Source organism: Sinocyclocheilus grahami, unplaced genomic scaffold (genome assembly GCF_001515645.1).
Source record: "Sinocyclocheilus grahami isolate Dianchi unplaced genomic scaffold, SAMN03320097.WGS_v1.1 scaffold199.1, whole genome shotgun sequence".
Classification (NCBI taxonomy): domain Eukaryota; kingdom Metazoa; phylum Chordata; class Actinopteri; order Cypriniformes; family Cyprinidae; genus Sinocyclocheilus; species Sinocyclocheilus grahami.
Window position 1 is genome coordinate 1,123,651 of NW_015505378.1, and position 26,053 is coordinate 1,149,703.

At 38.9% G+C, this 26,053-nt stretch overlaps 2 protein-coding genes across 2 annotated transcripts in view; both read right to left on the reverse strand.

Annotated features, from left to right (window-relative positions):
- Positions 1 to 365: 365 nt before the first annotated feature.
- On the reverse strand, positions 366 to 4,333 carry LOC107595243 (immunoglobulin superfamily containing leucine-rich repeat protein 2-like). The gene is made up of 2 exons (XM_016285594.1): positions 4,097 to 4,333; positions 366 to 3,332 (listed from the first exon to the last, which is right to left on the reverse strand). The coding sequence occupies exon 2, from the start codon at positions 3,321 to 3,323 to the stop codon at positions 1,197 to 1,199; it is 2,127 nt and encodes a 708-aa protein (XP_016141080.1). The 5' UTR covers positions 3,324 to 3,332; positions 4,097 to 4,333; the 3' UTR covers positions 366 to 1,196.
- Positions 4,334 to 14,731: 10,398 nt separating this feature from the next.
- LOC107595246 (laminin subunit beta-1-like) overlaps positions 14,732 to 26,053 on the reverse strand; it is a 43,628-nt gene continuing 32,306 nt past the window's right edge. Inside the window, exons 22-33 of the mRNA XM_016285597.1 lie at positions 25,798 to 26,015; positions 25,610 to 25,706; positions 20,019 to 20,388; positions 19,714 to 19,898; positions 19,396 to 19,637; positions 18,197 to 18,403; positions 17,829 to 17,973; positions 17,533 to 17,740; positions 16,023 to 16,164; positions 15,723 to 15,899; positions 15,483 to 15,642; positions 14,732 to 15,296 (exon numbers count right to left, since the gene is read on the reverse strand). Of these exons, the coding sequence (XP_016141083.1) occupies positions 15,157 to 15,296; positions 15,483 to 15,642; positions 15,723 to 15,899; positions 16,023 to 16,164; positions 17,533 to 17,740; positions 17,829 to 17,973; positions 18,197 to 18,403; positions 19,396 to 19,637; positions 19,714 to 19,898; positions 20,019 to 20,388; positions 25,610 to 25,706; positions 25,798 to 26,015 (2,291 nt within the window). The 3' untranslated portion in view covers positions 14,732 to 15,156. The remainder of the gene's footprint in view (positions 15,297 to 15,482; positions 15,643 to 15,722; positions 15,900 to 16,022; positions 16,165 to 17,532; positions 17,741 to 17,828; positions 17,974 to 18,196; positions 18,404 to 19,395; positions 19,638 to 19,713; positions 19,899 to 20,018; positions 20,389 to 25,609; positions 25,707 to 25,797; positions 26,016 to 26,053) is intronic.

Genomic DNA, 26,053 nt, shown 5'->3' on the forward strand with positions numbered 1-26,053 from the left:
TTGTAGGCCTATCTAAATGTAAAAACAAATAATTTCCTGAATTTAATAAATGTTCAATAAATATCCCATATGCGATATATTCAGACTAGTTATATATTTGTTTTGAAATATTCGTTTCAGAAAAACAAAAAGCTAAATGAATCATACTTTACTCGGGTCTTTCTTAATTTTGCAAATTAAAATCAAAGCAAAAACATATCTGTTCGAGTGTTTGAGCTCCTTTCAGGCGGCGTCTCGCATAGCCAGCGTTCAAAATATGATTTTTCATAGCTGCTGAACTGTGTGGTTTGTGCTGGAGATTGTCCACATTTATTAAAACACTTTTCTGTGTTTGCAAGCAATGTCCAATACATTTGTTCGTTCAATATTTTATTAAGGTCACGTACATAAAATCATATCAAAATCTTTAAAAGGTTTGAGTGTTTTTACAACATCATTGGACAGTTGGACACGAAACAAACCACTATGCGTCAATTTACTGGACACTCGATGTCGCTTTGACTGATGGCAAAAACGGACCATTTATATTTATATAAAAAAAGAGAGAACATCTCAGGTTACTTGGCTTACACCACAAATCGACATTTAATATCTACAGTCTATAGTATCCTAATAAAACACACTTGAAAATACTTTTGTGTGACATGCCACGAACAAGAAGGCTATCTCAAAGAGAAGAAAGGACATCAGTCAGTTCATAAAGGCGAGAGATATTTTTAAAGCACCCGTTCGCAAAAAGATTAAAAATCACACATTTTGGGATCCCACATTACACTTAACACCTTTTTTTTCTTATTTTTTTTCTTTCAAGGTGACCTGGCTGGTTTTCCAGACACACACATGCGGTGGAAAGAGGGTGTTTTTTCCCCTCAGAAGCGCTTGATGTCCACTATACAATATGCACTTCGATGACTTTTAATGGATGCTACTTGAGACTACGTACGTTTACGGTTATGCTAAAGTGAAGAGACTTAGACACTAAAGTGAATTGTTTTATGAGGTTTTTTGAAGATAGGTTTGTCCATTTAAGTCTAGTCCACTCGATAAATCTCAAAACCCCTGTTTATAATCATGAACACTCATCGTATGCACTTACTGCTAACTTACTGAGGTAAATTGCGTCTGTATTGCGTGAGACGACAGTCCGTATTCACCTAGTTTGTATTGTGTTTCAGAGCGAACGGACAACAGGCATCTCAGCGGGGTTGTTTGTAATTACCGTTGATCTCCGCAGATATGTTTACCGCTTCAGCCCCAAGCGGCAACCGATCGCTGTACTCGGATCCAACTTCAAACTCCTCCTGCGTTTTGGATTGTGACTCGGGAATGGACTCGGTTACAACGCTGCCCTCGACGTCCTCACCTTCTCCGTCCCCCTCCTCGCCATCAGCCTCGCCTTCTCCCTCTTCCAGCTCACTCGGGTTAAAGTTCTTCTCGGATCCCACAAAAGACGCCCTGGGGTCGAAATCCGTCGCGATTTGCTTTTCCATCTGATCTGGGTTTTGCATCTTCATAATCAACTTGTAGGTCTTGCCTTGATACTTGTAGAGCAGATGGCAGCAGGTGGCACCCAGCAGGGGAACGGTTGCCAAAGCTAGCAAAAAAATACTAACGACCACTATAATTAGCAAAGATGGGATTTTCTTCCTAGTTGTGAAGACCACTTGGACTTGACAGTCCTGGCCCCCATAGGTTAGGCACAGAGTGTAATTAGTGCCTGGCTTGAGGCCCTGGAAGCGGTAGGCGTTGACGCCCTCCTCTATCTTGGACCACTGCACCACTGAATGTCCATTGCCAGTACCGACGCAAAGGTACAACATGTCCAGGGGTGACTTTTTGGTGGACGTCTGGAAAAGACTAAAAGGCTCCTTATTCACAGTTTGGAGGTCCTGTTGTTGGCTGAGGTGAACGTTTGACTTCACGTTGGCCATCTGGAAAGGGTTCAGCTGAACTTTGGCCTCAGTTTCTGAAACTTCCAGAGCAATAACTCCGAAATCAAATGTGTATTGTTTGAGTTCATCCAAGCTGAGGTTGAAAGCATGGTTGGAGATGTACTGCGTGCCATCATTTACTCCGCATTTGCCAACAAATGGCAAAGTCCCTTCTTCCACTTGCTCTTTATCCACCGTAATGAGAGATGTTCCAGTTGGAAGGCTCTTTGTCTTCTCCTCAGATTTGGACCACATAACGCTGTTTTTGGAGCCTTTTGAACCAGGTTTGTCTTCTGATAAATGGCTGGATGCTTTTGGGTCCAGCATGGAAATGATGGCGTGCTTTTTGGTGCCCGCAACGACAAGTCTCACCGAGCGCTCGGCTTTTCCCATGTCATTGACAGCAGAGCAGGTGTAGTTCCCATCTTCCTTTTTGCTTATGCGAGGGATGATTAAGGTGCCGTTTTGAAACACAAGGAACCTGGCGTTCGTAGGTGGTCCATTAATTGGAATCTCAATTTTTTCAACAATGGCCGGCAAAGGGAATGTAATTAGTTGATTTCCAGCATATATCTCCCATGTGACCTCAGGTTTAGGGGTTCCTTTTGTTTCGCAGTAAAGCATGACCATATATCCCTCATTGAGTTCGGTTTTTTCGATGTTTGGCTGATATGTGACGGACACAGACGGGGCCTTGCAGTCCAGTTTGGGCATGCTAGTGACCTGAGTACCTTTGAGGTGCGATGGAGCATCGCAGACAATGTTGTTTTGCTCAGGGATGGAGATTGAGGATTTGTTGATCCAGTCCCTGAGCCACTCAAGGTTGCAGGAGCAGGTGAAGGGGTTGTGGAAGATTTGGAGATGAGACATGGAAATCAAAGCATCAAACGTTCCCTGCACGATGGTGGTAAACTTGTTATTGTTAATACGGACCGAACGCAGTTCCTTCAGTTTGGAAAAAGTATCCTTGGGGATACTGACCATGTCATTATTGTTCATCTTTAACAAATGCAGAGCAGTGAGATTGGTCAAGTCTTCCCATGGAAAATGCACGATTTTGTTGTGGCTAATATCCAAATTTTTCAGCTGAATCAACGGCGCAAAGGTACCCCTCTCAACAGTGACGATTTCATTGTGAGCCAGCCAAAGAGAGGTCACCTGGGTCACATTTATAAAGTTTTTGGATTTCAGCACTTTAATCTTGTTGGCTGAAAGACTCAGGGTGGTCACATTGGACGGCAAGCCCACGGGTACTTCCAGAAGGTCTTTGTAGGCACAATCTGTAAGCTGGAGGCTTACTTTACCGGTGCATTTGCACTGCTCAGGGCAACCGCGTGCACTGCCAATCACTGCAGTACCCAAGGCAATAAGCATCAGGTATCTGGTTGCCATTTTCAGCACCTGCCAAGCACACATGAAGGTGCAGATTAGTACTTTAGTGGATTTCTATGTCTATATATAAATCATGCTCAAAGAACCAATGTAGGAGTCATTTAAGAAAAAAAGAGTCAGCTTTGCACATTATGAGGGTGATAATAAAAAGCATATGACATTACATTATATGGTCATGCACATTTATTTTGCTTTTATATTATTTCTAGTCTCTTTTTTCGAGTTCTTGTCGACTAATTGAGCTTAATGAGAGGAAACAAGAAAGACAGCGGACATCCTCGAGCGTCCTGCTGCGTTACCGGACGGCTGAGCAGACGCTCGAGAACGGAACGCTCGGATCATGTTCGCTGTCCAGCGTTCTGAAAACGCTCTTCACTTTTTAACGAAACGTGTTTGTTTTGTGAATTTTTTTAACTTCTCGAGATTTGTAGCGACTGTTTTCTAACCGCAAAAACCCAAGTTTCAAGAGGAAATACACTTCTGCAGTTTATTTACTTATGTTTCTACTTACTCTCTGAAAAAATGTTGTACACTCTAAAAAATGCTGGGTTAAATAAAACCCAGTGCTGGGTAAAATAGGGACAAACCCAGTTGTTTTGACCCAGCGGTGAGGTTACTACCCAGAAGGTTGGCTTAAACATTTAACCCAACCGCTGGGTCAAAACAGCCCAATTGCTGGGTTTGTCCCTATTTAACCCAGCACTGGGTTGTATTTAACCCAGCATTTTTTAGAGTGTACGCTTAAAAGGTTTAACTTTCTCACATTGCCTTACCTGTCAGTGATATTCCTAACACTCGCGCGGATTTCAGTCAACACGACACTTGATGAAATGTGATAACAATATTTAATGCTCAGATGCCAAATTATCCCAAAACATGATGCAGCATTTTATATCCCGTTGGAAACCTCTGCTGTTGTGGTTAGCAGACGGCAGATGATACATTTTAGTGTCCGTGTGAAGCTGAGCAGTGCAGAAGCTGTTTTCTCCTCGCGCTTGAGTTCGGACAGAATTCACAGTGGAAGGGGAGGGAGAGATTGTGAACGCGCAGCCTCTCCCTTCAATTCCGCATTAAAGCCACAGGGACTTTGCATGTCCACATGAAGGTTATTCATAATTTAGATACAGTTGATAATTTCACATGACCTATGCCCTTGTTTGTCTTTGCGATGTGAGTATTACTGTCCACATGATACTTTTTCCATATATTAACTGTGCATTTTCTGTATAATTTTTACAGGTTAGTAGCCTATTTTTTTAGATGAAAAAGTCGCCCATCGGAAAATATGCTACTGTACGTACCAGCAACAAAAGAAAATTGGTCATAAAATTCTTAATTTATTTCTTCTTTTAAAGAATGACCAAAAAGAAAGTCCAGCTATAATTGTCTAGTGACTAACTGTTTAAAAGAAACAGAAAATCGTATTAATTATTGGCTATTTGCAATTATGTTATTATTATATTATTAGTAGCCTATAGTAGCCTATTGTTATTTTTAATGTGGGGCGTATTTTGTCTGTCATTACAGATGTCCCTAAATGTCCCTAAAGTGACATTTGCTGCCATGAGCAAACCAGTGGGCATTAAAAAAATTAATAAACAAGTGAACTGGGCTGCATTAACAATGATAACATGATGGAGCTCAGCAACAGCTGAATTGTTCTGCTTGTAGGCTACTTGCGGTGCTTTACAGTGGAAAATGCTTAATTTTTTGACAGGCCTTAAAGGACCCTTGCTCATACGAAACTAAATACAATGAAAATGTAAATACACTTGACTTTGCAGGACACAATCTTTGTTTATGTCTGTTCATTGCCTTTTATTTTGTTGCGGTTTGCGGTGGTGACCCCCGAAACCCTTTTATATGCTCCCATCTAGTGGTCATTTTATATACTTATGTCATTTTTGCTGTTGTTAGTTTATTTATCTTATACCGTAGTTATATATATATATGTATATGTATATTTTCTTCTTCTTTTTTTTAAACATGGGATTAAACACTTCCCTTCACTTCAGAAAAAAAACTACAAAATAATGCACTGTTGGAAATTAAAGGGCAGTTTTTTAAATATAAAAATATGCAGTTTTTAAGCCACATGACCTTTAATTTTCACTTTCTGTTCTCTGCTTTACTTACAAGTTGCTCTGTATGGTATGTGTTTTTTACATCGTGAGTTTATTTATCTGTAAATGAGTTAAATCGGTGTTAACTAAACAATGTTCAATGCATGCTATGCATTTTCTCATGTGGAATTTGTATAAATAGTAGCATCAATGATACTAATACATTTATTTATTTAGAAGTATGTATTTATATGATAAGACAGCAGAAGATATTGACATTTGTATCTCGTAAAATATGGCACACTGCCACAACTCTTATAAAAATTAGCCTACAGCAAAATGTATTAAAGATACACTAAGTAACTTTATAGCCGATGTCGTGCTGACTAACAGTGTGGATGCAGCTTCAAAATAAATTTTATTCCGTATGCGAAGGTGTCCAATAACAAAGATTTTTTTTATGCATCATAAAATTGCCATTATATATATCATATAAATAGTCCATATGTAGCCTATGTGTTGGATTTCCTCACTGTTTGTGAATGAATGAATGAATTAATGAATGAGTAAATCGAGCAGAACGCGTAGCATGAACGTTCTATGAGCGTTTATGTCGTCACAGCGCGTTGTTTGAACTGAATGATCGGCGGTTAATCTTGTGCTGCTTCACTTTCTTCATCTGTTTTCACATTTGCAGCTGCTGGTGAGTCGATGAGAAGCTCGTTTCTTATCTAACGTTTTCATATTGCGTTAATGCACATCTGCATATCAGTAATTTTAATCGTTAATGGCGCTTTCCGTCTGAACCGAATTATTGTTATGTAGATTTGTTTCCATGACACCCGAGGATGCAAAGCTAGACCATTAACTTCTGCTATTTATACTTAAAAAAAAAAAAAAAAATTTAAAAATTCAGATAATTTCACTTCCCTCTCACACCAACCTGCTGTCATTCCTGAGCAAGCTCTGCACTGCTGCTGATACGATTCCGTAGCTGACTCCTCAGGAGGAGACCGTCCTGGCGCTTGCTGGACACTCTGGGACGTCCTGAAGACTTCTTCACTGCAGTCAAACCTCTCTCCTTGAAGTTCTTGATGATGCGGTAAATGGTTCTTTCAGGTGCAATATTCTTTGTAGCAATTTCCTTGCATGTGAGGCCATTTTCAGGGATTAAAATTTTCCGTCTAACGGAAAACTACGATGGATTTCCGACCCCCTGCCAAATTATTACCCCTCTCGTTGAAATTGCTATCTGATTGCCTAATCCTAACCCCACCCCTAATCCTAAACCTAAACCTACCAATACTAGGGGGGTAATAATCTGGCAGGGGTCAGAATTGGGCACAACACCGGTGTAGTGCCGAAATTTGCACCCTGCCAGATTTTGCACCCCCTAGTATTGGTAGGTTTAGGAGTAGGTGTGGGGGAGGGGATAGGATTAGGGGTGGGGTTGGGATTAGGCAATCAGGTAGCGACTTCAACGAGGGGGTGCATAATCTGGCAGGGGTGCAGAATTCGGCACAACACCGGCACAAAGATCATCCCCGCCACGGCTGCAGCTTCTCAGTGACCACATAGTGATGTCGTTCGCATCATTCACAGTCGAGTTATTAGCAGAGAGCACAGAGCAGAACTTGAATTTAGGCGCGGGATTGCAGCTATTAGTAACAATTATACTCATTCCCGCAGGTTCAGCGCTTATGATGCAATGACAGATGACGGAACGTATCATTTGCACGTGCTTTTGAGTCTTGAGAACTCACTTGCGTGCTAAGGAGAGTGACCGCTTTTAATAAGTATTAAAGGAGTTTGCAAATGTGATATTGATTTAATACATCAGTTCAATAAAGAAGCATTGCCTGATTTTGCTCTATTTCTTCAAAGAAAATAGTTCCAAATATAGTAACAGCTCAGCCGCTTCGCATCTCTAAAAGCAAACACAGCTGAGTTTCAGGATCATTTTTGATCAGAATTTTTGATTATTGATCAGAAGGTGCTCCTAAATTTTTTAAATTAGGAGGACAAGTGCTACTAAAAAGAAAAGTAAGCACAGAGCCATGTGTAACAGTATATTAGATCTGTGCATGAGGTCTTAAAGAGACAGCAGCCTAAATAAACCTCTTGTGGTCTTTCATTATACAGTGAAAACTACTCTGTGTTATTTTACAGTTGAATAAATTATAGTTAGACCTAACTGAAAAAAAGTAGTTTAATTTTATTTTAATTTAAAATTATTAATTTAAATTTTATTTGTATCTTGTTATTGTTTTTGTTTGTGCTATTGATTGTCGTTAATTTATTTGTTCTTATTTTATTATTTTTTAGTTCAAATAAATTCAATTCTGAGTGCACCTGATTCTTGGGTAGGGAGGGGAGGGGGCGTGGTCCATGGGAAAAAAATCCTAGGAAACACTGCATACATTTTATAAAATTAGAAAAATGCCATTACAAAGGTAAAAACAAAATCCCCCTGTAAATCACTTTGTGTCAAATGTCACCAGGCTAATTTTAGATCAGAATTTTTTATTATTGATCAGAAGGTGCTCCTACATTTTTTTAATTAGGAGGACAAGCGCTCCTAATTACAAGAAGTAAAAACTTCTCTTAAACTGGATGTGTAACAGGTATGGCTGTGGAAAAATTTCAGTCAAAAGATTTTTTGTTTTGCTTTAACACCTTCATTTTGATGCAAAGTGATGATGGCTGCACGTGTTTCTTTGGAGGTAACCATTGCTAACAAGAACACAATGATTGGAAGCGCTTCTTTCCTCCTTTTATAGCAATCAGTCTGCTCTAACAATCTAATTAGTATGATGGTGATTTTATCTGACTAGTACTCATTCACACTTTCACATGTGCTGCCGATATGATTAGTCAATTAATGTTAGGTGGTCATTTTATGTCAGGATCAAAAAAATTGTGAAATTAGTTTTTTGTGAAAAGTTAATTTTTTGTCCAATGAAGCTTTTAGCAATTATTTAAAATGCATCTGATCACTCTACACACTAATCTAGAAGCAACGTGAATGAACACCACAACAGCTTAAGCAGCAAACTTTACAAAACACAAAATTGATGTCACTGCCAAAACTTTTGGCCATGACTGTAGGAGTAATATAGTAAAGGTAAGTGTTGTGTAGTACAGGTAAGAGTCGTAGAGTATATGTAAGTGTTGTATAGTATAGGTATGTGTTGTAGCGTATATGTAGTTGTGCAGGCAGGTGGCCTCAATACATAGCCATTTAAATTAAACCTCAAACGATGCTGAACCACCATTTTCACCTACAGCAGTGCTTCCCAAACCTGTCCTGGAGCCCCCCACTACTACACATTTTGTTTGTCTCTCTCAGCTTACACGCCTGTTTCATCTCATCAGCTCATTTGTAGACATTGTAAGATCTGAATTGATTTAGTCCGATAACAGAGACACACATAATGTGCAGTTGTGGGGGCCTGCAGGACAAATTTGGCAAGCACTGAACCATGGCTTACTCAATATAAGGCCATTAGTCATATTAGAGGCTTGAGGTTCGGCCCTGAGGTACCAGATTTAGCCATGGCTTCTGAGATACCTGTGGTGGCCGTCACTTCCAGAAGTCACTGTAACAGCCTATGCTCACTGAAGTCCCTGTGAAGGCCATTGCCTCCCTGAGGTCCCTGTCTTAGCCAACACTCCCTGAGGTCCCTGTGACGGCCAATGCCGCTTGAGGTCTCCCCTGTCATGGCCAAAGCTTCCTGAGGTCCCCGTCACAGGCTGAGCACCTGAGGTCCCTTTCATTACCGCCATCTGAATATGCATACTTCCCTACTATATTATAGGCGAAAAGCAGTATGTCAAATTAGTAGTAGGTTAGTATTCATAGCATTCATGAAAATACACAGACGATCTACTACCTCTGACAAGATTCTGTGCGGTGAATAAGAGTGAAGCAACGTAACCCACACCGTAGGTCACAGCAGATTGCATTCATACTATACATATGTATACTTTATAGAACATAATTTTCTAATGGTCATGAAGTAAGTTTTGTCATGAAGCAGAGCATGTCGTGGCCACTGCTCCTGTCTCTAGTTCTGTCTCAAATCAAATCAAAGTGTATTTATAGAGCACTTTTTTAAAACAATTGTTTACCAAAGTGCTGTACATGCATAATCAAAATAAAAAAAAATGTACACATAGCAAAAATAACAGATATTAACACTAAACAAATACATAAAACAGCTCTCTCAAATGACATTCTATACCAGGGGTGCCCAAACTCGGTCCTGGAGGGCCGGTGTCCTGAAGAGTTTAGCTCCAACCTCAATTAAACACACCTGAACCAGCTAATCAAGCTCTTAATAGGCATACTAGAAACTTGAAGGCAGGCGTGTTGAGGCAAGTTGGAGCTAAACTCTGCAGGACACCGGCCCTCCAGGACCGAGTTTGGGCACCCCTGGTATAGAATGTCATTTGAGAGAGCTGTTTTATGTATTTGTTTAGTGTTAATATCTGTTATTTTTGCTATGTGTACATTTTTTAATCTATACACTGTGCACTCTCTGGATTTTAGAAGGGTCGAATCCTCTCAAACAGCACACTAACCTTTTACTAACCAGGGGCCTCATTTATAAAATGTTGAGTATAAACCGTCCTAAATTTGTTCTAAGATCATTTTTCAAAAGTGCGTAAGTGCGATTCAGAGTAAACGAATGTGCACACAAAAACACGTGCGTACGCTTCTCTTCCAGATGTGGCATTTATAAATAGCAAATGATCTTGAAATTGTGCGCAGCTGACTGGTGTCAGATCTCTGCCTTGTACACGCCTCCTAATTAATATCATTACCATGAATTTCTATGCTTGAGAATGACAAGCACAAAGAAAAAGAAGAAAAAAAACTTTACTGAGTCTGAAATTGAGGTCCTGCTGGCAGAGGTAGAGGTTCGTGCGCGGATGCTTTTTATTTAATAATGTGTAAATATTCTGTGGACAAAAGTGTGTGTGTAGTTATATTTTTTTCTATTGACTATTATCAAAATGACTACTTCTAGAAACAACAGAAATAATAATAATATTAATAGTAATTATAAAGTAATTAAGTTTCCAAAAGTAAGAATAAACTACGAATTCAAGTAAAATTTTCAGTCATCTTATAAAAAGTGAGCCATCCTACTTTTAAAATCACTTGCTATGACAACTAATAAAAAGTTTAGTATCACGAAATTCTTGCAAAACTTAAAAAAAACATTATTGAAAGAAAAATTGGACGTTTCATATCATAATAAAATAAATTATTACACAATTATGGTCTCTGGTCTAAAAAAAACCTGCATGTGATTTGGCATTTCTTTACATTTATACAGTTTACTAATGCTGCTCAAATGTGCCATTAATGTACTGACACAACAATATATAGTGTATTTTATACAAATATAACTGATGTAAATGACAAAAACAAAGTTTAAGGCTGTCTCTATTCATTTGCATAGAAGCAGAGCAGCAGATGTTATAAATAAAAACAGTTAACAATGTTATTGAATAGAATAGGCTAGGCTATATTAAAACCGTTATTGCACGACATAGGCATATTCTTATAGGCTACACAGACAAAACAGTCCAAGACGCGTTTATGCATTTTTATTTTCTATTTTACCCATTAGTAGTAAATCAAGACTTCACAAGTTCTCTTGTAAAATAAAATAATAATAATAAAAACATGGAATAAACTGTACAGAAAGCGAGTAAAGAACTCTCAACATTAGGCTACTAAAAATGTCAGTTTAATCTCGCAAAATCTCCCGTTAATAAAAAATCTGACTACACTGCACAATTAATCTCTTACACTGCATCTTTATTGATTATGATGAATTCGGTGCTTGCACGTACACCGCTTTTATTATTATTGCAGCTTATGTTCAAAGCTGCAGTATTCCGACTTTGCCACAAGGAAAAGTGCGTACGCCTGCTCAGACCCTGAAGTGGCAGTAAGTACTTTTTCACGTCAAAGACCGTTTTTATAAATATGAACGTGGACTTTAGCATATGCACACTCTAAGATCAAATCTGTGCTTATGCACATTTTATAAATGAGGCCCATGATTTCTACATTATACTGTTAATATCCTTTTAAGCCCAACAAAACCTGGCGTAATAGTCAAACTTTGCCTCAACTATGTAAAATCAGCGTAGTAAGTTGATGTGGTTGTAGTTTTATGGCTGCTGACAATATAGTGCTGGCAAAGTGTTCCTGAGTCCAGTTACCTGTCCTTGAGCCGGTCGCCATGATTTTGCCAAGTGAGACATGTTCCTGGATCAACATCTTTTGTTGATCCTGGATCAACATGACTGTCCAAAAATATAGACTTAACCCAATCCCTACCCCTAAACCTAACCTTACCCATAATTTATTCCTAAAAACAGTGTGACATGATAGCTGATTAACAAGGGTGTAGAAGCACCTAACCCTGATTGTAAGCCTAAAACAGATATTTCCTGAAAAGTTATCCCTCAATTCTGATTGGTTGATAGGAATGTTGTTCCAAGATCAACAAGGATGTTGATACAGGAACATGTTGTACTTGGTGAAATCACGGTCACCCTTTGAGCCACTGCTAGAAAACACAGTATAAGAGCCACAAACACTGTCCCCCTCAGCGCTACAGCCCAGACATCCCTCAGCGCCACGGCTGCAGTACAGGCACCCCTCAGCGCCGCAGCCACAGGTACCCCTCAGTGTGCAGGTAAAGCCCAAGCAGCCCTCAGTTCAGCTGGCACAGCCCAGGCCCCTTCAGTGCCATGCACGACCACAGGACCATCTCAATGCCATGGCCAACATACAGGTGCATTCAGGGCAGTTGTTAAGGGGGGTTGTAGAGTGCGGGTAAGGGTTGTGTAGTGCAGGTAAAGGTTGTAGACTAAAGCAGTTGTAGAAGAAAGGTAAGAGTTGGAGACTAAAGGTACAAGTTCTAGAGTACAGGTACCGGTAAGTTGTAGAATAAAGGTAAGAGTTGTAGACTAAAGGTACAAGTTTTAGAGTACAGGTCAGAGTTGTAGACTAAAGTTAACAGGTGCAGACTAAAGGTAAGAGTTCAGGTAGATCCTGTGAAATACAGGTAAGAGTTATAGACTAAAGTTATAAGTTGTAAAGTACAGGTAAGAGTTGTTGAAAACCTGTAAGTCCTGTAAAATACAGGTAAGAGTTGTTCTCAATAGCCATTTTAAAATTGGGCGATTATTTTGTTAATTATCATCTAGCCATAAATATTATAAATCAATTAGGCAGTATCTTTAGATTTGCCGGCCAGAGGAGGATGAGTCCCCCCTGATGAGTCTTGGTTCCTTCCCAGGTTTCTGCCTACATTTAATTTTGTAGGGAGTTTTTCCTTGCCACTGTCGCCGTTGGCTTGCTCACTGGGGGTTTAAGGCACTGTAATACTGCCTTGAGGTTCCTGTCACTATTGGTGTCTTTGAGGTGCCTCTGTTAAAGTCGGCATGAAACGGAAGTTGCGATTGTCTTTTCTTCTCTGCTGTGACGTATATCCGAGTGAAACAGCATCTGAAACGAGAGGGCGGGACTTGATTTCATCCTTCGGGAATTGATTGGATCATTGGAAGTTGGGGCGTTGCCAACAAAATGGAGGCAGATCTAAGATGCCAGTTTGCACTTTGCAGTTAGTGGTGGGGGATTTCTCTCCACTGGATTCACAGCCGACACCCAAGCATGAATAAATGTTTTATTTATTAAGGGTGACGACGACAACGATCAACGGCACAAAACATGCCTAAACAGCGCGAGAGAGAGAGAGAGAGAGAGAGAGAGAGAGAGACTGCCTGAATGACTGAGCGCGTCCTCCATCAGGTTAAGTCATATTCATGAAAAAAATTTCTTTGCGATGTCCTGAGAGTATATGTTGTCGTAATATCCTAATATCTTTTCAATGTTTAGGGGTAACGTACTCCCTCATGACTGGTGTCAGTGCTATAAAGTGAAGCATCAGCTTCAGCTTTTCCCTCTGTCATTTATTCCAAAGTCACTGATGTCACTGCAGCTGCTGGCAGTTCCAGATAGCTCCGCCCTTGCGCCATAGCTCGAGACCGGAAGAGTAGAGGAGTTTTAAACTGTACTAGTTTAGAACAGTCTGATGAATCCTTAATCAACTAGTTAATCACAATGACTTAACCTTAGTATAACGAAATAACATACAGTGCGACCAGTGTCCGATTCAAAAGCAAATGACTCCTATGACTCTACTTCAAAAGCATACAGATCAGAGTAGCTCGAATCACATGCAAATGGCTCTTATGATTTGGTTATTTCAATAAATCACTATTAAAAAAACAAAACAAAAAACAGGAGTTACCAGTTTAAAACAGTCTGATGAATCCTTAACTTAATGGAGTTAGTTAATCACAATAACTTTAACTCACTATAACGTAATAACATATTCAGTATGAGCAGTGTCTGATTCACGAGCAAATGACTCTCATGATCTGGTTATTTTAATGATCACATTGAGCAACAATGTCAAAGCCACAGAAAACACTTATTAAAGGGGTCATATGATGCAATTTCAAGTTTTTCTTTCTCTTTGGAGTGTTACAAGCTGATTGTGCATAGATAAGATCCCTGAAGTTGCAAAGACTAAAGTCTCAAAACCAAAGAGATATTCTTTATCAAAGACTCTGCCACGCCCCCCTAAAACGGCTCGTTCTAACACGCCCCCACATAGCTACGTCACTATGTGGAAATATTTGCATAATGTGGGCCAAATGTGCACGCAAAGAAAGAAGGCGTGGTTTCAGTAACCACAGTTGTTGAAGCAGCCATGTCAGGGAGACACTGTGTGTTTCTAGGTGGAAGAAAAATCACTTTATTTGGCCTTCCGAAAGCATCACAGTGGAGTCAGCTGTCTTAACCGTGGCTTGTGTACTGCAAACACATTCCAGCTTCATCACATTCCAGCTTCATCAGCTTCGTCTGTCACGCGACTCTGTTCCCCTTTCGGGCTTGAAATGATGATAAAACTAATGACATTATTTACTGTCTTTACATTTATTTTGAAAGATGAAGCTTGCGATTATGGTAAGGGGTGTTACATTTCCGACGAGTGCTTGCAGTGTTCGGCCAATCACAATGCACTGGGTCAGCTGGCCAATCAGAGCAGACTGCGCTTGTCGGAAGGAGGGACTTTGTAGAAAACGAAGCATTTGAGAGAGGCGGGGCATATAGGACCTACAATAATGTACAGTATTTGAAAAATAATGTGTTTTTTGAACATTAAAGCATGTCAACATATTCTGTTACACCAAATACACCAAATAATGATCTTTAAAAAAGCATCATATGACCCCTTTAACTTATTAACATGAGACAAATTCACACTGTAACAATAACAGTTTCACACTGTATTACTCACTTGAGTTTATTCTGATTGAATTTTCATGGAATTTACAAGTTGGTAAATAGTTGAAAAGTAAAAAAAAATCACATTTATATTATTTGACTATTTTAACTTTAATCTTAAATTGAAACAATGAGCCGACTGTAATTGCATTCTCCTAGTAATGTTGGGCATATCTTACATTCACTCTTTGGTCTGCTATGTTTTAAAATCCAAATTACATTCTCTTGTGGTCATAAAAGTGTGTAACACCCTTCCATACAGTGATCAAATATAAACGTATGGGTAAAACTGTATCTGCAACAGATGTAAAACTCACAAAACCTTCTCAGGGATTTGACATAGAAGGTAATTTAATATATTTTCCTTATGCAGTCTGTAGTAGTGTTAAAACAGACAGGTGCTGTAGACGGTGACTTTGTGACTGATCTCCTGAAGCAGTTCTTTAACAGCCTTCTCCAGATCCACCAGCTCATTGGCCTTGTCCTCCAGCAGCTTCTGATTTTCATCATAGCTCTTCTCAAGATCTGAAAAACACAGAAATATAGCAAAATTCATCGTAAGTTAGAGCACTAAATATTAAATTGGAACCAGCTGTGTGATAGTTCTTTTCTAAACCCCCAATGTTTAAAATGTATTAACCCAGAAATCACTTTTAATGTTTATGCAGTAATGTTTGCTTTACAGGAACTAGAAATACAGTATTGACATACTTTTCAGAAGCTGAAGTTTGTCGCTGGCCTGTAGCAGCAGATTTTTGGCTTCCTGTTGGAGTTTCTCTGCTCTTTTCTTGGCCTCTGCCACTCCTTCAGCCTTCTGTGTGATCAGCTCCTCAACACTACTGTACTTGTCTTTCAGCTCTGAATCCAAATCCTGCATAAACAGTCAACCACAGCACAGGTTACAAATGCAAAACTTAATACCAAAGATGACGTAACGTGTAATTCAGGCACCTTTTTGAGCTGGTCAGCCAGTACATTGATGCTATCAGCCTCTTTATCTGTGCTGTTGGCACTGGTGGAGGTGTTGAGAGCCTTTTCTTTCAGCAGAGCTAAATTGCTTTCCAACTTCAGGAGCTTTCGGGTGGCGTTCCTCAGTTTTAGCTCTGAGTCGGAAGTCTCTGACTCCACCTTTTGTACAAAAGAGTGACAAAGTGGCTTCAAATATAAATTCCAAATTGCACCATATTGATAATGACCAAAACAAGCCTAAAATCGTCCCCTTGGAACAAATGACTGGTGATGTAGACTTACCGAGACCAGCAAGCCTTGCGTTCCCTTGATGTCAGCAGTGGCCTGTTTCAGTGCCTCGGTTACTGAACTCTGGGCACGCTCAGCCTGCTGCAAGGCCTCCTTCACCATCTCAGCTGTGTCTTTCATATCGGTCGCCTCCTTCCTGTGAAAAATAGAGAACATACAAACATGTTGTTTAATGAACTGGCCACTAGTGGAAATACTAACACATTCCACAGATATGGTACACTTGCAGTGGTTCTCAACCAGGATGACTTAAAATGACTTGAAATCACAAAATTACACCGCCCTGCATCACATTTGCTGAATAAAATCCAATGTTTGTTTAATGCTAATTTTGGGGTTGTGATTTCAAAAATAGTTTTGCTCTAGTATGTCACACTTTCCCACAAAATATGTGCATTTTGTAGCATTTTTGCTTTTGACAACAATTTGTAAGGTGAGGAAGTCTTGTATTATCCTTTAAACACCAGAAAAACTGCCACAAAGACACGATTCCTATCTTCCTCCTATCTTTGTTCAATTCTCAGACACTTTTCACATGTGTGAATGATACTGAAGACATTTTCACGCCTAATACTGTTTTTTTTTTACATTTTGACTAATTTGTTATTTTGATAAGTGCATTAAAGCTTTCACATAAATATATATATATAATTTGAAAAATCTTCATTCTTTTATGGACAAAAAACTGTACATGATAAAAAGCTTGTACATGATGAAAACTTAGCATCATCACATTAGGTAATAGGCTTTTTTTTTTTTTGCAAGAGTTTTTTTTTTTTTGAAGATGCAGGGCTGTGTTGTTATTATTGATATATTATAACACTCTCAAATCTAAATTAAAATGCTACAAATAAATAAATAATATAATCACAATGTAAACTGAAATCATATTTCTTATTCCGCCTTCTATAACTACTGTTTTTTTTAAATATTATGGTTAATTAGTATGTCAATACTCATAGTTTCTGTTAATGAAAAGGTTTGAAAACATGCAGCTTTGTCATAATTACAGCATAAATAATTACATCCTCTGCCTCCATTACATATCTTTGTCACGTCATTATAAGTGCTTGGTCACCACATTTGAGTGATCATTGCAAAAATGTGTTTATGTATATATATTCTGTTTATGTATATACTGTATTCTATATATAGTACCAGACAAAAGTTTGGACACACGAATGGGAAAGTGTCCAAACTTTTGACTGGTACTGTACTATAATATACAAAAAGATATATCGATATCGGCCTTGTTTACTCCCTAATATCGGTATCGGCCCCCAAAAGCCCATATCGGTCGGGCTCTATTAATAAATAGACTATTGACCAAAATTAAAAAAATAAAAAATAAATAACCTAGCATGCAAAATTCAAATTTTGATGTTTATTTGATGGAAATAATCACATTTGGTAATGAGGTGGCAAAAATTGCAATTTGCGGCAAGTGCCTATTCTATCAAACTGTTCTCTCGGACTGATGTAAATTACTGAATATATCTCAGACCTGGCCTTGCGGGCTTGTTCCAGCAAGCTTTCTGCTCTCAGGATGTCTGCGGCACTCTGGTTAAGGATGTGCTCGACGTCCGTCAAGCTGCCCACGCGCTCCCTGATCTCTGCAGTCAGGTTCTGCAGCTGGGCTGGAGTGGTGGGCATCTGCATCTGCAGAACTTCACTGGCCACAGCCTCGATGCTTTCCAGGTCCGCTCCATCTTCTGGAGAACCAGATAGAGTAGGAGTTAAAATTCACAAACTTGATCATCCATGCAACTTATTTCAAGGAAACCTGTAAACGTGTCTTACGAGTGAGGAAGTCTCGGATCTGTTTGATGAGCTGGCGTAGCTCCTCGTTGCTGCCATCCACTCGTTTTTTGGTCTCATTAGTCTTTGCTAGCACTTCTTGAGCATTAAGCTTTGCTTCATCTGCTTTTACCTTTGCCTCTGACACCTGAACATACAAATTAAGGACTATTAAAGAATATGTTTTTTAGAAGAAATCCTTGCAAATCCTACAATAAAATGAATGTCTACAAAGTCTACACAAAAGCATTCAGCAGTTATCAAGTTCTTAACAGTGAGAAGAACCGAACAGAAGCAAATCTCTAGAAAAATGCATTGCAAAATATTTTATCATATCAATAGCAGATACAGTATCAGCTGAGAAACCTCACCATTTTGGAGAGCTTGTCCACTTCCTCCATAGCGCTGATAATCTCTAGGTCGAAGTCCTTGGCTCTCTGCCAGGCATTGTAGGCCAGTGTGGTGAGGCCATCACATCCTTCTCCTCCACACTTCCTGTTTCCTTCCACATCCACACAGCTCAGGCCTCCGCAGGGGGAGTCGGCACAGTTCTCTGAGCCAGCTAAACTGCCACATGTCTAGCCAGAGAAAGATCTCAAAGTTAAAACTAGGTTTTTATATTTAAATATGCAAAACTCACTGGGATGATGCTGGAGTGTCGTGTGTTATTGCAAGGGCTTTGCTATGCATTTGCTAGGTATTCTGGGTGGTCTCAAGGGCACTGCTATGTAGTTACTAGCAAAGATATGTATAGGTAGATTCCACATTCGACCACTCCAGACACGTCGGCCATCTTGGAACAGTCAACGTGTCGTCACTCACAATTAAAATAAATGAGTTTCAAGATGCCATGAGTTTCAAGATGGTTTGTGTTTTTAATATGTACTAACTCAATATTACAGGTTTTTAAACTATGGTAACTTTTGATGTTGTGTTATCTAATGCCTTAGTCTTGGTGTATGTTGTTAGTTTAGCAAAAAAGGTGCAGAAAAGGTCAGATTTTGGAAACATTCCAGAATTTTTGGAAAATTCACAGAAATTTTGTGGAAAATTTCCGCCTCTTTGTAACCCTACTAAAAATATAGATATTCATATATGCATATAAGTACAGACGCACCGTCAACTTGCTCTTGAGTGTTCACGAACCGACTCCAATATGACAGACCATTCCAACATGGTTTCTGACAGACCGTTCCAATATGGTTTACGTATCTTGCGGCACATAGAAACAGCCACCAAAGAGGCATCTATGTATATACATCTATGGTTCTAAGTAGTTGCAAGGACATTGCTATAATGCAGTTGCTAGTGTGTTCTGGGTGATACTCTGGTCTCTAGAAGTCCAATCACATTTAAATGTAACAGTATACCTGTCTTCAACAAGCCTCACAATTTGTGACATTTAATTGAAAGGTTAAAATATTATGTGACAAGAAACAAGCTTGAGGATCTCCATTGATTTACCATAAAGACAACATGAAAGTGACATGATTGCACCTGATTTGCTTCTGAAAACGAAACATTTGCTGATTAAAACTATCCATGTTCATCAATTTGTTGACTGCTTTACCTTCTCGCTAAGCTCAGAAAGGTCCAGAGTCTCCAGCTGTCCAGCGAGGTTGTCCAGTTTCTTCGAAAACTCATCCTGCCTTTGAATGAACTCTTCTTTGGTCTGGTTCATCAAGTCCTCCGTTTCTGTCCGCAGGGTGGCAGATTGATTGACCAGGTTGTATGGGTCAATGGTGGAGGCATTTGCACGGATCTCTGCCATCTGGGACTGCTCATAGTATCGAGTCATGCTCGCTCTGGCCCCTGTGGACCAAAAAGCATGGTGCATTGATACTTTGTCTGGGTCTATTGAAGAAAGTGCTCAAGTGATGTTACTCACCTCGAATGTCTGAATTCTTCACAAACTCCACCTGTTCCTGAAGGTCTTTCACTGTCTGTTCCAGTTTCTGAGCTTCTTCTTTGAGGGAGTTCAGTTTGGTGTCCGTGCTGTTGTTGTCGGATGAGATCTCGGACAAGGTCTCCTCCGTCAGGTTAAGGTTGGTGTTCATTTTAGCCATTAAGGCACTTCAGGGAAAAGATTCAAACAGATTATTCTCATGATAAGAATCAAAAATGATTTCTCAACATGACTTGATGAGAAGGATCTACACTTGCTTCCACATTCTGAGCAAGGTCGTAACTTACGTTGCTTGTTCGAGAAGTCCCTGGATCTCTGTTAAAGGCTGAGTGGCTGGATTCTGAGCCAAGATGTTGCGGATTGAGTTGGCGTTGCTTTCAACGTTATTGATGGTGGCCTGGTAGGGTCCTGTAATACCAGTGGCTTTGATGGTATTGACCTTCTGGACCAGCCTATGGGTCTGGTTGGTGAGGTCGCCCACAATTACATCCCATTCGGCAAAGCACTGGTGGCAGCGCTCACAATGTGGGAACTCGCCTGTGTAGCCTCGAGTGCACGTGTCACATCGGGGCCCGGAAACGCCCTCCACGCAAACACAGTGTCCTGTGGCCTTGTTGCACTGCTGCTCTGCGATGCCTCTTGGGTCACAATCACATGCTGTAATATACAGGAACACTGAGGTTTAAGTACAGAGAGGAAGAGAGAAGTTTAACGCAGGCTTATCATTAACTAAAACTATTATAAACATTTTTGTTAACTGAAATGAAGTTGAAATTAAATAATATATACATATTAGATTAAAAAACTTACCTCAAAATAAATAAAAAAATAAAACGGCATTAAAACTACAACTGAAATAATAAATAAATTAAACCTAAATAGTAATATATATTAAATATATAAATTACTGAAATGTAAACAAATTAAAAATGAACTGAAAAGATAAAAAATAAAAGCTAATTCAAAATAATAATAAAAACTAATATATAAATAAATACTAAAATAACACTGGTTTAATGTTAGCATGTTGTTAAGCTAACAGAGGCATAAAATAAATATTGGGTAGAATTTTATTTTTTTTAATTTATAAGATATTATTAGAAAAATACAACTTGAAAGGCTAAAAGAAATGAACCGAAATGAACTATTAGCAAGATGTTTAAGACAACCGCTCACTGACTGTGGCATTTTCTGTCAACAGGTGCAAACCTTGAGTTACTGTGACCTTATTAGCCTGGAGTTGAAAGAGTGAGCGATGGAGTCAGGCGGAGCTGGTGGGAGTGGAAGGATTAAGGAAAAGATTGTTTGCCAACTTTAGTGCTGCACTGCTAGCGTCGTCTCATAGTGTTTGGTGAAAAAAAGGCAATAACTGCTCCACAATGACAGACGAGACACTTAGCAAACACTATGTTAGGAATGACCTAACATGAGGCCCTTAAACAAACATACTCATCCACAAAAAATTCTAGGAGTTGTAACGACCCTGTTAACCTTCATCAAGGCCATTTTCACCAGTCAAAGAATCTGCGTTTCTATTTTTCTATTTGATTTTCAGCATACAGTATCTATTTAGCACTATTCCAAAACCTAGCAAGCTAGCTGTCTACTGTGACAAAGAGATACCTTCATCCTATTAAAATTTTTAGCTTAAAGGCACAATATGTAAGATTTTTTTATTAAAATATCCAAAACCAAAAACCACTAGAACAGTGTTATATATTTTGCTGACTTGTCTACTTACACTATCCCAAATGTTTCGAAGAATGTTTAAATCCAGAGAAATAAGCAATTTTAACTAGTGACATGGAGCATGTCCATAGTGTCATTGTGTCGCCTGCCAATGACGTCATAACCCCTCGATTTCCGGTTTTGTTTTGTAGAAAATATGGAAACACCAAAGAAGCTTTAATATGTTGTGCATTTTAATAGACCGGTGACGACCGCACAGAGTAGCATTATAACAGAACTTTCAAATGTATCTAGTATGATTAAACAGCTGCTTTTTTCCCCACATACGCACGACCGGAAGGAGCGCAAGTGGTCGACTGTGGCATAATAAAAGCTCCACTGCTTTCGAGCTGTGTGTCACGCTCGTTCAGCGGCCTCGTTTCACTTCGACGGCTTTCAGCCTCACCCTGCTTCATTCTACTACGTTAATAAATCATTAGCTCATCCATGAACATGATTTCTGGATTGCATCGGCTGTGGGGATGAAGACCACAACTCCCATGACTCCACGCTCAGTCACGGAGCCATCAAACTATGCCTTTGCCTCTTTGTTTATTTTGAATACGCACCCTCTAGCGGCGAAAATTACATATTGTGCCTTTAAGTGACTGATTTTGAATGCTCTACATAGGCTGCGATTCTGTACACCACACCAATAGCACTCCTCATGCAACGTGCAATTGATTCCAATAGAGTTTGGCATTAGCATGTTGCTAAGCTAACAATGTACTACTCTAATAAGCATAAAATACATAGCACTCACAAGTATTGTGTAAAATAGTCCATTTGAATTAGACAGAACAAATTTCTATCAATACTTTTCAATATTGAGTGAAATATCAGTATATTTATAACTAGTATTTCTCATGTCTGCCTTTTTATTTGTATTTTTTCCCAGCTTGGCACAAGTCAATTCTGATGGGGCGTTCAAGCACTACTGGGAAGTTAGTATTTATGAGTTAGTATCTATTTTTACGACGCAACTCTGCTTCTACAAAAATGATGAATAAAGAAGGCACATCAGGTTTGCTTTTTTGTGTTTTTATTTAATGTATGAAGCTGCCATAACCTGAATCATTATATATTCCATTGCAAATGTATAATACTATTATATTTTGTATAAGCAACTTTTGTTGCAAGTGGCAGAAAGTAATTTTAGTAATAATTTCATTAATTCAACAAATTTCCTTAAATACAGACACTACATCCATTGTGTTTCGCCATGTTTTCCAACTCGTAAACTCTGGGCTCAAAACAAAATTCACCTCCACAAGGTTTCTCATTCATAATTATGACTTTGTGGTGGCATTCATTCAACTTGTAAATATAATATCAGACGAAACTTGCACCATGAAGGACACCATGTCTTCTTCATGAAGGACGCTTTAAAATCTGTCTAAAACAAATTATCTTAAGACATCTTTACAGCTTACAGGTTAAAGCTGCTCTGTGCCTGCTCAGATTTCTCCATAAAGCCAGACTAAAGTATGCCTGCTCTGACCCACCTCATCCCCTAATATCAAAATACAGTACACTGTTGAAATTGCAGTGTAAATGCATTCATGCCACCTCTGAGCAGCATTATGCAGTCTGTGTAAAGACACATAAATGCCAGCTCGGAAGCACTTCTGTGCCACCTTTGCAGTGTAAATTTAGCATTAGAGGGCAGGAAAATTATGCTGTCTAGGTAGGTTGGTAGCTCACTATTTGTAACAGAGCTCATGTCTTTATGGGTAAACAGGTAACCAGAGACCAGCACTTTTTTGACCCCCGAAGAGAACTCAGGACAATGCATGTGACACATACAAGATGTGAATGGGGACCCTGTCTGGGATGGTTTGTTTACTTAAAATGAATTCCGATGTGACGTGATTACATTACACACACATTCCACAGGAAAAGACTCCTTCACTTAAGGTTGCTAATGCATGCAAGGTACTAGAGATAGGGAATTATCTCAGAGGGTAATCCCTGCTATTATCCAGGGGGCCTCAGGCGACACCGGGGGTGTTTCTTGTTGGGACAATGCCGTGAATGTGACCCCTGGAGACGGTAACAGGCGTAGGAGCTTTTGTGTTAATGATGTGAAGTATTTAGTAGCAATTTACACTCTTACAATAGACATAAAAACTCAAGGACAGGCTTTTACTGCCCGTGGAACACATCTGCATTTTATTGTTTAAAAGCCAGCTTGAGAATTACATGAATCTTTGAAAAGTAGACCTAAATTAATCACGCTTCTTGAAGATTGAATGCAGTGCATGTGTGTACTCTGCAATCGTTTACATAGACATATATGGCCACGGTATGGGGATGTAAATCTTTAACATCTCGCATGCCTGAGAAGAGGAACCACTGTCTCCCAGCCTAAACCACTCGAGAGGTACTTCTGTCATTACAAAGTCCATTTTACTGCTGTTAAACATTCATGAAAAACGTACCAGCACACTGCTTTATCTGCTCAGAGAGTTCAAAACCTGCTCTGCTCAAGGCCAAATGGCTTATTAAAGGAATAGTTTGTGCAAAAAAAGTCTGCATTTGATTATCTTTATGTCATTCCAAAAATGTACCATAAAAGTTGTTTATATGACTTGTGTGGCTTTGTGTGAACAGACCGAAATGTTATTCACTGGAAATCTCTTTCGCCAACTTGTAAAGTGCTAGAAATGCTGATGGTAGGTCATACTTTACCCTTAATAATGAGCTGTTAATTGGCCTGAGATTGTAGTGAAGTTCTAATAAAACACATCTGTAGTCGATGCTCAATACCATCAGAATTGTACCCTGCACTTTCCTTGTGTTCAAGACCTCAAAAGCACCAGAAAATTCTTCATCAGGTTCAAATAGATTTCCAAAGATACTGTCTGCACAGCCACAAATACAGTCAGAGAGAGGACATATCCTCTTTTCTGAGGAGGAGCACTGTGGCAGACACTAGTGGCCCCATAAGGGGAAAGACCATGAACACAAAGGTGCATTGTGGGAGTAGAGAGGATATTGCGAGGCTTGGACAGATCCCCCCACGAGCTCTTCATGGTCGTGCACATCTGGGGCAAATCAGAGAGTGGTCCGAGGGCTTCTCCATTCTGCTACACATTCCTACACAACTGTGTTGCCTACAGATTTTATGGTTTGGGGTATTGGCAGAACTCACAACTGACGTTTCTGCAATGTCAGCAACATGCTTTTAGGTTCATTATCTGGGTTTATTTAATGTTTAGCAGTGATAATTTAATTTCAATATTAACTTTCTGAAATTAAATTCAATGTGTGAATTTTTCTGAATACAAAATAATAGTTTTCAGACTACTGTCATAACCAAGAATACATAGGTGAGGGAAAATTATATAATACTATTATATAAAAATCATTATTATTATATAATATTATATACTGTATGTATATATATATATATATATATATATATATATATTGTATTTGTTATTTTGTATTATACGTTATCTTTGTATTATATTTAAAATAGTATAATAAATATAACACTACCATTCAAAAGTTTGGGGTCCGAATGAGGTATTTTAAAATATATATTTTTAAGAATTTTCTTATTCTCACCAAGGCTGAATTTATTTTAATAAAAAATACAGTAAAAACATTAATATTGTGAAATATTATTACAATTTACAGTAAGTGTTTTCTGTTTTAATATATTTTAAAATGTAATTTATTCCTGTGATCAAAGCTGAATTTTCTTTTTCTTTTTGAATGCTTTCTTTTTAAAATCATAATACTTTTTTTCAGGATTCTTTGATGAATAGGAAGATCAAAAGAACAGCTTTTATTTGAAATAGAGTCTTTTTTGTAACATTATAAATGTCTTTACTGTCATTTTGGTCAGTTTAAAGCATCCTTGCAGAATGAAAGCATTCATTCTTTAAAAAAATCTTATTGACCCCAAACTTTTTAAATTGTTGTAATATAAATGAAATAATAAAATAAATAATATTAAAACCAATAATATCATAGCCAACTAAATGAACAAAATGACGGGCCGTAATATATTATTTCCTGAAGAATATTCTGGTTCCCTCAGAAATACATCACATTACTAAAGTTAAATGCATTGCAAATTATTATCATAATTGACTGAGTCATTTATTGCACTGGTATTTTTCAGTTTTTCTGAGCTCACCGTGGCATTTGACCTCAGGGTTTCCCCAGAACAGCTCTCTACACTCTCGACAGGTTCTGCCGCCAAACCCAGGTTTACAAGAGCACTGGCCCATAATCTACAGCACAGAGAATAAAAAAATACAGATTAATCCCTGTGTGCACTTTATTACAATCCAAAACATGAGATGGGTGTGATTGTGATCTAACCTCATTGCAGGAGGAGCTGAATGAATGGTTGAGGTCGCAGTCGCAGGCCTCACATCCTTTCCCGCTGCCCATATTCCACGTGTCCGGTGCGCACTGATCGCAGTGCTGGCCCACCACATTGGGAAGGCACTGACACTGGCCGCTGTTTAAGTCGCAGTTGCAGTTACCCGGAGAGGGGCACATCTCCTTAACAGTGCCCATATGATTACACACACACTCTGAGAAAGACCAGGACAAAACATTAGAAACTCAGCAG

Coding starts and splice junctions, on each gene's coding strand:
- LOC107595243 (XM_016285594.1), bottom strand. CDS start 3,323: ATGGCAACCAGATACCTGATGCTTATTGCCTTGGGTACTGCAGTGATT.